This window comes from Cuculus canorus, chromosome 1, assembly GCF_017976375.1.
Source record: "Cuculus canorus isolate bCucCan1 chromosome 1, bCucCan1.pri, whole genome shotgun sequence".
Taxonomy (NCBI): domain Eukaryota; kingdom Metazoa; phylum Chordata; class Aves; order Cuculiformes; family Cuculidae; genus Cuculus; species Cuculus canorus.
Window position 1 is genome coordinate 202077613 of NC_071401.1, and position 13048 is coordinate 202090660.

The 13048-nt window shown below is 40.5% G+C and overlaps 1 protein-coding gene across 16 annotated transcripts in view; it reads right to left on the minus strand.

Moving 5' to 3' along the window:
- CELF2 (CUGBP Elav-like family member 2) overlaps window positions 1-13048 on the minus strand; it is a 549079-nt gene that overhangs the window by 58122 nt on the left and 477909 nt on the right. For all 16 annotated transcript variants that reach the window (XM_054084584.1, XM_054084114.1, XM_054083582.1 and 13 more), the window contains one exon: window positions 8419-8553. In XM_054084584.1, the coding sequence (XP_053940559.1) occupies window positions 8419-8553 (135 nt within the window). The remainder of the gene's footprint in view (window positions 1-8418; window positions 8554-13048) is intronic.

Here is a 13048-nt window from a genome sequence, read left to right on the forward strand (position 1 = left end):
TAATAGTCAAGAAACTGCTTCGTTCACTTCTTCGGCTCTCATTATCCGGGAGTGTGTACCATAGTGACAATTACCGAATGGATGTTTAGAATGCATAAGAAGCATGTAAAATGTCAACAAAAATCAGTAAGACACAGTTTATGCATTTATCACAATTTCTACCCAGCAGTAGTGCTGCAAGTAACTTACTGAGAGATGTTGCAATTAGCAAGTCTCAAAAGAAATGTGAATCACCAGAGAAATAAAGCGGTCCTCCTCTCAAGATAAAGTAGACTCTCTCTTCTCTCCCTTAAGCTTTTTCTCTTTTTAAGCACAAAGCTCAACTGTTGGGGTCTTTCAATGCCCAACACTACTGCGAAACCTCCCTCCTGTTCCCCAGCCCAAATAATTTGCGTGGATCCCATTCCCTTTGTCATAAGTGAAAAGACCTTCATAGCAGACTTCTGTAAAGTGCTGTATAGCAAACTACCAATAAAAGAATGCCTGATGAATGAGGTTATAGTGCTTGAATATGAGCATTTGGAAACAGCATTCCACAGAAAAGATGGGACTGCATTTTAATTATGGTTTGCCAGCCAGAGGTCACAAGGTTAGGTCTCCTTGTTATCTCTAGTCGGCAGGCCATTTCCCACCGACGGACACTGTTCACTTGCACAGTAAATACCTAATTTGCCTCAATAACCATGGTAAAAATTCAGTAGACAACCTTATTTCTGAATTATTTGATAACCTAGACCTTCAGTTGTTACCATCAAGCACCCCAATTAAATGCTAGCTAATTTCACCATCTTTTTAGATATTACTACATATATTTACATTCCAGGGTTACTTTTTTAACTACCAAACCTGGACACTTACACAGAAAACTTGTATATTTATTATGCGTGCACATACATTTTATTATGTATGAAACAAAAGATCCTAAATGTTTTATTGTCTGTCAACCATGGGATCCTTTCCTTCATGACCAGACTGCCACACTGGAATTAGGCTAAGCCTATATTATAGGATTCAGTCCAGGATTCAGTAACTCAGTCACTGAATTTGCACATATAATTCAGATATTCAGAAAAGCTGTTTTGAGATGATCATATTCTCTGTCACAGTCACTGGCAGTACTTTTGTTTTCCTATATGGGGTACATGGGCAATTTAGGAGGATGGCTGGATGGGGACCTGGGCAGCCAGATTTAGTGGGATGTCCCTGCCCATGGGAGGGGGGTTGGAACTGGATGATCTTTAAGGTCCCTTCCAACCCTAACTATTCTATGATTCTATGGTTTCGTTGGACACCTAGAATTTAATCAGAAGGTGGTGTCTGAGGACACTGGATTTCACCTGTTTAAGCTAGATGAAGTCTGCTTGGACCATCTTGTACTCTTGCAGCAGTTTCTCAAGAGCTGGGAAAACCCTTTTCAGCATACTGTCAACTCACTATATCTCATTATACAGGTAGTCTTTTGGGAACATAGTGCCAGCTTTCGGACCAAAAATCACAATGATAAGAGGACAAGACTAATCAGATTTCATGCCTCATGGTGCAAGGAAACAAGAAAGATTTCCATGGCCTCTTACCTCCTCCTATAATGCTGCATTGATTGTAGTGCTATGGGCCGAGGTCTTGTGGGCCAACAGCTACAAGCAAACTATTTCTGTTCAACCCTACTGAGTTCTGAAACTTGAACTTCTCCCTTCTTACTGGAGCTATGCAGCTCTCCAGGAGGACACACGTGGTGTTTCTATAGCTAACATCTTGAAATTACTTCATTTTGTACCAGCAGTTACCTAACCAAACACACACATAAAATACCCTTTTGTATATACGGCCAACTTGCAAGTCACCTTGCAATTATTTATCACCTCTGGTTTCAAAATGTCAGGGATCACTAGTTGAAACAAAAGAGGAGGGAGAAAGGAGGTCTAAGAGTTTTAGTTGCTTCTTCAAGGCTTCCTTCTCATCCCTTGTACTAGATAAATGATTGACCGGGGAAAGACTTCTCAAAGTCATTTCCTCCTGCAGGCAGAATCTGAGGGAGGCACCCAAACCTGCTGAAGAGGAGATTTTGGAACAAGTTATCGCGTTTGACATCTCAGCTGAGAGAACGTGAACTGCAACCTGTGCCATCCTAAACCTAGGGCTTTCTGGTCAAGCAATTGCATGATTTGAAATATTTAAAAAATCTCAGCATTGCTTCATTTCAGCTCCCACTTCACTTGATTCTTCTCATCTCGGGCTTTAATAGACTGTTTTGAAACATTACGTCAATTCACACACAGTCTAACATAACATCAATACTTGTGAGCTGCAAGTGAAGTATGACATTTTAAGTACAGATGCCTTGAGGTAAGCAGTTTGATTTCATACCCACACAAGAAACATCCCCCACAAAACTACCATGGTCTACCAGAGGCTTTAAAGCCCCCAAACCCTAAATGAAGCCAAGGGAGATGCAAAACCCCTAGACATTTTTGAATCAGAGTTAAAAATGGAAGTTCAAAGCCCATGGCTTTAAAGTTCTGGACATGAAAGAAAGGCAGATGTAATCAATTTTTTTTAAAAAAAATATACAGTGACCCCTCTGACACAGAAGAAGGCTCAAGAGATTTTCTAAGTCATCTGAGCAATCACAGTACTACGTATGGTAGATGCGCAGCTGGTGGTGTAATGGTTGCACTACAACTTCTTAGTTCACCCTAAACAAGGTATTTCTTCACTTTCTGTGAAAGAAATAATAGTGAAAAGCTGACAAAACACTCCTGGGAAAAGTATTTGGGATTCTTGGACATGAAAGCCTCTACTTAAAGAAAAGGCTCAAATAAAAAGCTATGCAAATTTAAGTGTGAGAAAAATAAACTCTAGTTGTGTTAAAACATTTCTAGCTGAAATTGCAAAGTAGACTTTCCCTTTTCTATGCTGTGCTAGTACAGCACAGTCTGAAGGAAGGACCAGCGTGGGAAACAGCCTTCTAATGAAGCCATCACACTAAAATCTTAGTGGTTAAAATATATTTCAGGTACAAATGAAGACATTAAAATAGTTCCTTGTACAGTCATTTGGTCATTAGGTATTATTTAAGACACACAATGACTGATCTGAGATCAAGTGCAACAACTCAGCCCAAAGTAAAGCATTTTGGAAAAGCCACAGTGAAGCTCTTTAGTTTATGCATATCAAGCACATAAAGGTAACAGGAGGCATCTCCTGTAAATATGCATCACCTCTTTGGCTTTAATGACTTCTCTCAGCTGTTGACCAGATGACAGACCCTAGAGTTTAAATTTCCTAAATTCCCTTGAAGCATTTCTAATGGACAGTCAGCTCATCACTCTGCAAAGCACAGACTTCAGTAACTGGAACACACATTAATTCAGAATCAAGCAGGTACCAAACCCCACGTTCTTTAACAGTGCCTCAATGACTGTCTTGTTGGAATAAAAACTCTTGTGAATTATTTGATTTCAGACTTCCCTCTGGGGAGGGATTGCTGTGAAGAAGCAGTAGTGAAGATCTGAGATCTAGAGTTATCAGCTAAAGGCCAGCAGAGATGCTGGTTACTTGGATGTGTTCATTCCTTCCCAGCTTTGACAGAGTTTCACTGGGGAAAAAAGTATATTAAATCTGCAATAATTATCAGGAAAAAATTAAAATGTTACCATATTACAGCAAGAGAAATAGGGCACAGAGGTGCTTCTGAAGAGCAACTCAAAGTACAGCACTTCCATCATGCTTGCCTCCCCATCACTGATACACAAGTCAGAAGGTGGCCCCTAATCCAGGCTGATCCCATGGCTGGCACTTCACATTACTTTAGCTCATGAAGAAGCAGTAACTATCCATATGGAAAAACAAACAGGCATAAAATCTCCTCAGCTACCCTTACTGCAATTAATTATGATGCAAATACTAATTTTCTCTTACTAATTCACCAAGAAAAACTCTGAATCTGCAAGTTATGAATGGCTTTTTGTGAAATTAAATTCCTTAGGTGGGTATAACTCTCCACGCCACTTTTAACCTGCTCTGAAAGCAAAGCAAGAAAAAACATCCCTGTAATCAATGTTTGCAGAAACATCCACTTGCCTGGCAATGTTTTACTAAAAATTTCATACAATTAGGAGCCCAGAAGATGTAGGAATATGCATTTGAAGCTGTTACACAATTTTCATGGTATATCCAACTATCCATACATGTTATTAACATTTTTTTTTCAGTGCATGCTATTAACCCAAATGACTTCTTGCTGGTACCTGTTACATAAAACTACATTTAGCAATGCAGCAGAATAATTTGCTGTCTGGTGCTCCTGTGATAAGGATAAGAGGATTTTTTTAATCATCATTACGGATGGTAATAATTCCTAGACTGATACAGAGATATTGATCCACTGATCTAAAAAAAAAAAAAAAACAAAAGTAAAGGAGCACCACTATCCTTATTTTAAGGAACAAGATAACAGAGGAATGATGAGAGACCAAATCAGTGGCACGGCTACAAATCAAACTTGGGCATTTCTGGCTACTTTTGCACACTCCTGCTATCACTTCGTGGCTGTCTGTGTTGGCATCTGTGGTCACGTAGGCATTACATAGTGCTAGGAGTCAGGAGGTCTGAAAGTTTCCTTAAGCCATTTACAATAAGTGATTTAAAATCTTAATCATCTGAGGCAGTTCACTTCTGCTTTTTCATGATAATGAAGCTTAGTACATGATATCACAATCATGAATTTTTGTAAAGCATACTTAGCTCTTCTGAAAAAGTGCTGGATTAAACAACCCTGCAGGCTGAATCCTTCTCTTTGAATAATGAATATAGTACAGGCAGTGGCAAGCTTCTTTAGATAGTCCTATGAACCCTGCTAAAGTGAAGGCCAGCCTCTACGTCTGTTGAGTCTCTGGTTTCTTTATCTCTACAGCCGACAGGGTATTTTTATTTTTTAATACTTTTCACAGCTAGGAATTACTCTCTGCCAGCCAACTAATTTCACAGGGACTATCCCAGAGCCTTTGGAAAGCAATGTCTTTTCGTTGCTGCCTATTTCTTGTAGCTGGCCAGAATATAACAAGTTACAGATACAAACAACAACTATTTCTTAGATGTTGGAGTGAACAACATTGGGGAAAAATCATGACTCAATGAAAAAAAAAAATCGCAGTCTCTGTAAAATATACTGCTCCATCACAGGAGCTTTGTATCATTATTTTAGTCTCATTTTACAGATGAATTTAAAACAGCTGACAATAAGAATTTGGAGTGGAAATGCTGATGGTCCATTATCAGCATTGACAGCAAAGGGTGCGATTTTATTAAAGTTCTGTCAACTCTTGGCTAGAAAGTACAATAGAAACAACCAGTTCCACCTCTGTCCCTCTCTCTCTTTATCTTAGCATTAGTATCACACTCATCACAAAGTGTTACGAAGTGTTACATTTTCCCTTGATGCTACCGGACGGGATTCTCCTTGCTACTGGAGCCATGTGGCACACTACAGCCCTATGGGTTGACAGCAGGCTGGTACCGTAATAGCAGTAAGCTTGCTGTTGTAGGGTAGGCATGGCCTAAAAGTCAATTGAATTAAGCTTTTTAATCTTTATTAAGAAAAAAAAAAAAACCCAGCAGCACAACCCAAAACTGTTCTACTGAAGAGTGTAACCTGGAGCTGTTCCTTGCAACTCTCTGCTGGTACTAAAGACTGAACCCTTTAACAAAGCTTGAAAGTTGGCATAAATACCAATGTATATACTTTTCAAGCTCTTTTTGTCTGCAATACCATGATGAGCACTTGCTATGCTGTTGAAAAGAGATACCAAAGAGAGTTTATTGGACTATATTTCTGTCTCGTTGCTGTGAGCACTGAGAGTTCCCGAAGGCTCTGGCATGGTGAGGACAGTGTTTCTCTAAGACAGTGGCTGTTTTCCATTCACCCTCTGTGTCTGGGATAGAAGCACATCTGGATGAGTGCTAGGAAAAAAAATACTGTTTGTGGCAAAGGGAATTCATGTCTTGGAAACCATAACAAAACCCATTTAATATTGGAACTCGTTACAAAGATCTAACTGTTAATATTTTCCCTCTTTCTTCTGTGAAGCAGCTTTCCACTCTGTGCTTTTTCAGTCAAGCCCCCTCTACTGCAGATCGCCCCTAGTACTTTTCATTTTGATTGCAATACCAAACATTTTCCCAACACTTTGCCTTCTCTCATGGAGTAGTGGTTTTGTGAAGTTGATAAAAATCTGCCTGAAAACCTGGTTGGCACAGCTAAACTCATTTTCAAGTGTGAACATGGGTGTGTAGAAAGCAATTCAAGTTTAACAAGGCATGATGCATGAGGGCATGACAAAATATGAGTCGTGATTGTGACCTAAATAAACCGGTGTGGAAGAGATGGTACAGCTCTGCAATGACTACTGTTGTGTGACCTACCTGGACTGAGATCTTCAGCCTCCTGCAGGAGAGAGCAGCATATTAACTCTACGACTCCACTGGCTGGCTGACAACACTGCCCTGCCTGATGTGCCCGTGACATGGCTTAAGAGTCTCAGCTTCTGATTATGGTGATATTGCTATTTAAGGCAGAAAAAACCCTACCCCACCACCCTTACCTACCCTGTTGGATTTTAGAAATAGCTTTTGTATGCTCCTACTATGCTTAATGTTTACTGAATAAAAAGTAAGTCCGCAGCGGGATTTCTATGGATTCCAGGAAAGATTCATTTCTTTGTTGGGTGATGCTGAGGTGTCAAATCTTTTTGGGGCTCAAAACATCTGCTGCCCAGATCTTGTTATTTCAGCAGATACTTAGCTCCTTTCCCATTTGTGTCTTCCATCATCCCTTCCCTGTGCTACTTACAAAGTGAAATCAGTGAAAATCAGAAATATTTGTTTTGCCTCAGTGTTGGGTCTAGACAGATAATGACAGCACTCGACTCCATCAGTTAACATTCATTACTGAGCTGCAGGAACCAGCAGCAGAGATTTCCCTTAGTTTTCCCCAAGGCAAAAGCCATGATCCTGAGGCTCTCCTTGCCTGAAAAGATTGCTGCATCCCAGTCCCAAATATCTGGGGATTGCAGAGCTAGCATGCAATAAGTGCAGAATATTGGGGGGGTTCCCTATTTATTGTTAGCATGTCTTTTCAACAAGGCCTTACCATTCAGAAGTAGCATAGTAAATGCTTTCAAACAGTTTCATGAAACATATGAATACCTGCAACTTCCCCTGCTGAAATTTATAAGCATTTTAAAGGAGCTGAGTTGCACACAAAACAAGAAACCTCATGCACAAATTGTTGCACAAAATACCACAGATCCTATAGTTTTTGAGAAATGTAGTAGATTCAAAAGTAGATTCAAAAGTAAATAAAAATATCTATACCTATATCTATATGTAAAATGGGTAATATTACTTTTTCTGTGCCCTTTGAAAATGTAATAAAATGCATAAACTGTGCTTTCTATGTATTATTTTTTTTCTATAGAAACAGAAGCGATGTTTTCACAGCACCACACTTAAAACTACTTTATTCCCTATGCTGTTAAATGGCCACGGCTAGTACCACAGCATCCATTCCCACAGACAGAAGGGACTATCACCATTTTCTTTTCAACACAGCACCACCTGGCACTGACTTTTTGAGAAGGTTCATGCTCCAAGAACAGTTTCAGGTACATATACCATGGACCATGGATTTCAGAGGGTCTTTCCCCAAAAGGCACTTTCACACTCAAAAGGGATCACCAGTTATTGAAGTCTGTGCTGCACATCATTCCCAAAGTTCAGGTCAGCTGCTTGACTGCTCTCGGTGGCGCTGCTTAACACCTCTGCCCTTGGTTTTTGGGATACACGCACAAGATTTAAAAGCTCTTTCTACAAAGTTTTGTCCAGGCAAAGCTCTCAAGTTCGAGCTAACCTCTTTCTGAGTTACAGCAAATCTATGTTTTGCATATGGTTATAGAAAACACAGGAATGAAGGAGATAATACTAAACATGGGCCAGTTGCCATGACCCTGTATGCCTTCAAGCAGTCATTTACAGTTCTTTTTTATTTCCCCCCCTTTCTTCCCTCTCCTTTTTTTTTTTTTTCTTCCCCTTATGCTCTAAAGCAGAAAGGGGTCAAGGAAGTATCTTTGATTTGGTAAGAGCAGAAAACTGAGGGTGTTTTCTCAGGATGCAAAGGAACCTTTCCAGCTGACAAACAGGGTGATAACACAAGTTAATATGTTGGCACCGAGACCTTTCTGACACTGGAAATAAAAGGTGATAATTTCAGTCACTGTGAAAAGTTCATGTGGATAACTTCATCACGTGGGACGTATTACAGCGTAACCTCTAGCTGCAGACAGCAGCTATGCCTACCTTGGCTGTGACATATAGCTCCCAATTAGCACTTAAGGAAAGAGATTTTACAGACTGCACACTCACCTCTGCTCAGCCCATCCGGTCCCCGAAGGATTCGGCATTCTTCTATCTGGCCGAACGGAGAAAACATCACCCTGATATCATTCTCATTACACTTCTTCGAAACCATTCCTATGAACAATTTTCTGTCTTCCACAGCTAGAAGATAAAAATAATGAATGAGCAAAGGCCATTTCATCTTTTTCCTGTGATCAATGCTTCATTACCACATCAAACCAAGCTCCAGTCATGTGAGTCTGGCTCTGTAACTGAAGACAAGTCCTAAGGCAAACACTTTATACTTACAACCTCCCTTCCCCCCTTCCTCCCTCACCCCAAAACTCTCATTTTCCCTTCTCTCTCTCCTTTTTCTAGTGGTGCTTCCTGTTTATATATTAATTGGCTGCCTTAGTCATTCTGCATATGCCTCCCCATCAAGGGTTCTAAGAGAAAAGCATCCTTTGTTAGACAGACTTTTAAAGATATCTTTGCATAGATTTTAATTCAGATAAATTCCCTTACCTCCCTCACATATGAAAGAAATCGTGACAGGGGTGAGGGTGAAGAAGAGATTGTGCACATAATGATATAAGCTAATGAACAATATTCCTGAGAAATGTTTTGAGAGAGCGGCTCCTGTCTGAGCTTTCGATTTCAGCCAACTTAATGCATGGCACTCGAAAGGCAGACATGTAACAACCGCTCTGGAAAAAGAATGCATTGAGTTTTTCTGCTTATTTTTGCAGACTGCCAGAGCCCTCTCCCCTTCAGGAGGACACAAGGCGTATTCAGGGCATTCCTTTAACAAGGGGGCTGCTTGATGCTGTCTCAGGGCCAACCCTTTGATTCATAATGATATTGAGCTTGCAAAAGAAACACAGAAAAAAGGTGCTTTACCTGAATTATTGGCAGAATGTTTCCTGCCTGCATTGTCACCAAAATCAGCAAATGCTAGACTGCACAGCAGGACACATGCAGTCCTGTTAATCAAACTGAAATCTACAGGACTAAAGCTCTGGACTCTTGTCAAAAATGAAATAGGTCATCAAAACTTAAGCCACCCTGGAAAGACTTAAAAATGTTAATGCATACTCCCATCCATATTAAACCAAAAATCTAAGTGCTTATTATACAGTATATACACCAGTGCTTTCTTCGTCTCTTGAAATGGCATGTAAATCCAATTCACTGTTAATGAGCAGACTGTCAGAGTTTGTGAGGAAGCAAAGAGAGAAGGAAAGCTTTACTCCAGAGAGTCTACAGTGCACTTACTTATTTCTATTATTGTGCAAATTATTTTTGTAACGAAGTATTTTCATTTCTGGGCTTACAAAAAAAATAATGAATCTTCCCTTGCTCCTCAACTCTCTCTCCTGTATTTGTATGAGTTTCTCAAATGGAATAAATTGCAGCTAAGGAAGAAGAAACTGCATCTGTTTTCATAAGATTTTATTTGTGTTATACTCCAACACTTTAAGTGCATTAAATATTTCCAACAATAAAAAGAAGTTCATGTTTATTGATCATAAGAGGCATTTGAAGTATTTTTTCCTTAGAATCGTTGACTTTAAAAGGTATTTGTAGCTTTTATTCAAGCAAGCACCAAGACTGTGGATTTTTCAGAATCCAAAAGAGATACCAGCCCCTACAATCCCAGCTTTTCGCTCTACAAGCTTGCAAGAAAACTGGCATGAATTATACACCCATGAGAAGAAATTTTCCTCAGCAGAGATTCCTCAAGAGTCAACATTTTCATTCACACTTTATATCGAGGTTTCACATGCAGGTTAACCCTCCAGAAAGGGTTAACAAATGATGAATGCATGGGATGAGCCACTTATATGCAGGTCAGAGGCTGAATATGTGTGATTACAAGTAAGACCTGCAAGTTGGGCTTTATATACATAAATATTTATGTCTTCCAATGAAACTTCACACCTGATTCACAATATATAATTGGCCTTGATGCTGCTAACAATTACTTTAAGGATGGTAAAACTGAAATGCCTTACTCACAGTCACAAGGAGAGTATAGGTAGTCACTTTTGCTGGTGAAAGAACGCCTGTTACTTTGCTGCTTATAATTCCTATATTGCCTTGAGTAATCTGTTTGAGGAAGATCCGTGGCCAGCCTGTCTCCTTGACAACAGCCACACACTATGGCAAGGGTGCAGGGGAGAGGGTAGGAGGCAAGGGACCCAGCTGGGCTGCCAGGTGTGGTTTCTCCTTACTACAAATTGAGGTCAGGCTGGAGGAAGCGATGGTGCCAAGCATGGGTCCAAGTATTGCCTTCTGCTCTGTGTTATGAATCACTTAACTTCTGCTTCTGTGTAAGCTACTAACCGGCAGTTTAAATTTGGGCTGATTTTAGGCTTGAAATACAGCATGCGGGTCTACCGTAGAAGGTGAGTAGATCTCAACCCTCTCTTAAAATAGCCGCTGGCTGAGTTGGACAAATGCTGGCCATGTCATCTCAAAGGAGGTCCCATGGGTCCTGCTTACGTGCAAGGACAAAGACTTCACCCAAAGAGATTCAAACAAAAATTCAAAGGAAATGAGATCCAAACAGGAAGGCTTTGTTTTAATTTTCCAAAGAGTAGCAGGTGACAAACTCCCCACTGGCCTCCGTCAGTTTCACTAGCAAACCTATAAATATGCCATTTAACTAACATGATTTGCAGGTTTTCAGCTGGAGGGTGATTTTATAGTAAATTAAACATCCAGCTCCCGTGTACTGTACATCTTAAAAATGCACATTTCACGAAGAATGCTCAGAGTACAGAAAACATATTGATATGATGACGTGCTCTGCATTCAGTGCCATTAGTCAGTGCTGATCAGTGTTTAAGCTTCAGAAAATCGTTATTCTTTTTTTGGCTAGGAGCCCAGCATAAAAAACATTTAAAGGGACAATTGTCAAGATCAAAATGACACATTTTCACTCCATCTGACAGAACATCTGATATTATTAGGCTGAGAGGATTTAACGATACATTCTCACATAGAGAAAGAAATGCTGTTTCCACCTCCGTAGGACTGTCTGCCTGAATTTGTTTCTGCATTTTTGGTCAGCCAGTTCTTTCTTTCTAAAATTAATTTTTACCTGCCATGCTGGCATGGTTTGAGAATCAAATAGACAATGAACTGCAAGAAGTATGGGTCAAACGTATTTAGAGGTTAGCAAACTTCCCTTTTGATCAGTCTGCTGATTCACCTGTACAAGATGCACTGCTCCCAGAGACTGTAAAATGAGGAGTCTGATGTTAAACATGCATGACCCAAGAAAGCACTGAAGTCAGGAGAAGCGCTACCCACAGCTGACTAGAGAAAGGATGGCAGTCTAAAGCCATCTCACCTGACTTTAATCATCTACAGGATTAGTGGCCCAGTTTTAGTCACAGCTAGAATGTTACTGATTGGCTGTTGTCAACGCCAAGAGATCAGCTCCTCCAAAGAGTGACTGATCTCACCTCTCACAGCAAGATGGAACAACTGGTTTCATGGGAGTTTCTCCCTTCCTATTGACTAGATAGGGCTGTTACCTTCCAGTCAACTCCCCAAACTTGGTCATCACCATAACACATAGATGTCCTGAGCTTCAGCTGCAAGGACAGGAGGAATAAGTGAGCTCTGATAGACTGGAAAAAGCCTCTAGGAGCCGACAGTGCTTTAAGCAATGAAGCAGGCAAAGGAGAATGCTGTGGGGAGCACAGAACACACAAACACAATATCTGTGTGCACATATCTCATAAGCATTTCACTGTTGCTTGATAATTCTCTCCCTCAGAAGCGGCAGGTTTCAATAATTCAAAATCCAGAAAATTAATTAAGTTTTTTTGGTGAGCATTTGGTATAATTATTCCTGAACCTTGCTCATAAGTTTAGTTGTACTTTCATAGAATCATAGAATGGTTTGGATTGGAAGGAACATTCAAGGTCATCTTGTTCCTCGCCCCTGCCATGGCCAGGATCACCTTCCATTGGATCAGGTTGCTCAAAACCTCACCCAGACTAGCCTTGAACACCTCCAGGGATGGAGCATCCATGACTTCTCTGGGCAACTTACTCCACTGCCTCACTTTCTGGCTGGTTTTCACTACTCCAGGGACATAAAGTAGATACAACCATCCACAAGTAGCTAGTAGGATGGGGTGGCCGATCCTTGTTGATGGAGCAAAAGCAGCAAACAAGAACTGACATTCTAGCTACATTGAGGAAGGTGTAAAACTGCACAGTACCTTAAATAATTAATTATGGGGTTCACCTCTAATCCATAAAACATATTACAAACATGGGTTACTTGTGCTGTAAGGGCAGTTAGTGTGACATGTCCTGATGGAGCCCTGCTGGATTTGGGGTGGAAATCTTTTGCCCAAATGCAGGAACCCTGTGTGACAAGGTGCAGTCATCTGTTTTAAAATGAGATGAGTTGCTCTCGTAGCTCCACCAAGACTAGCTCTGCAGTCACTAGCATGGGTGCCTAGGTATCACGTTTGAATACAGTGCGCTACGTTAGCCATCAAAGGTAATCTGAGATGAAGTCTGCTTCTGCTGGGAGGCGGGGGAGGCTCTTTTCAAAACAAGCCTTCTGCTTTCAGACAGTCCTACATCCAACTCGCAGAATAACATCCTGAAGGGTCTAATTTTTTAGCTT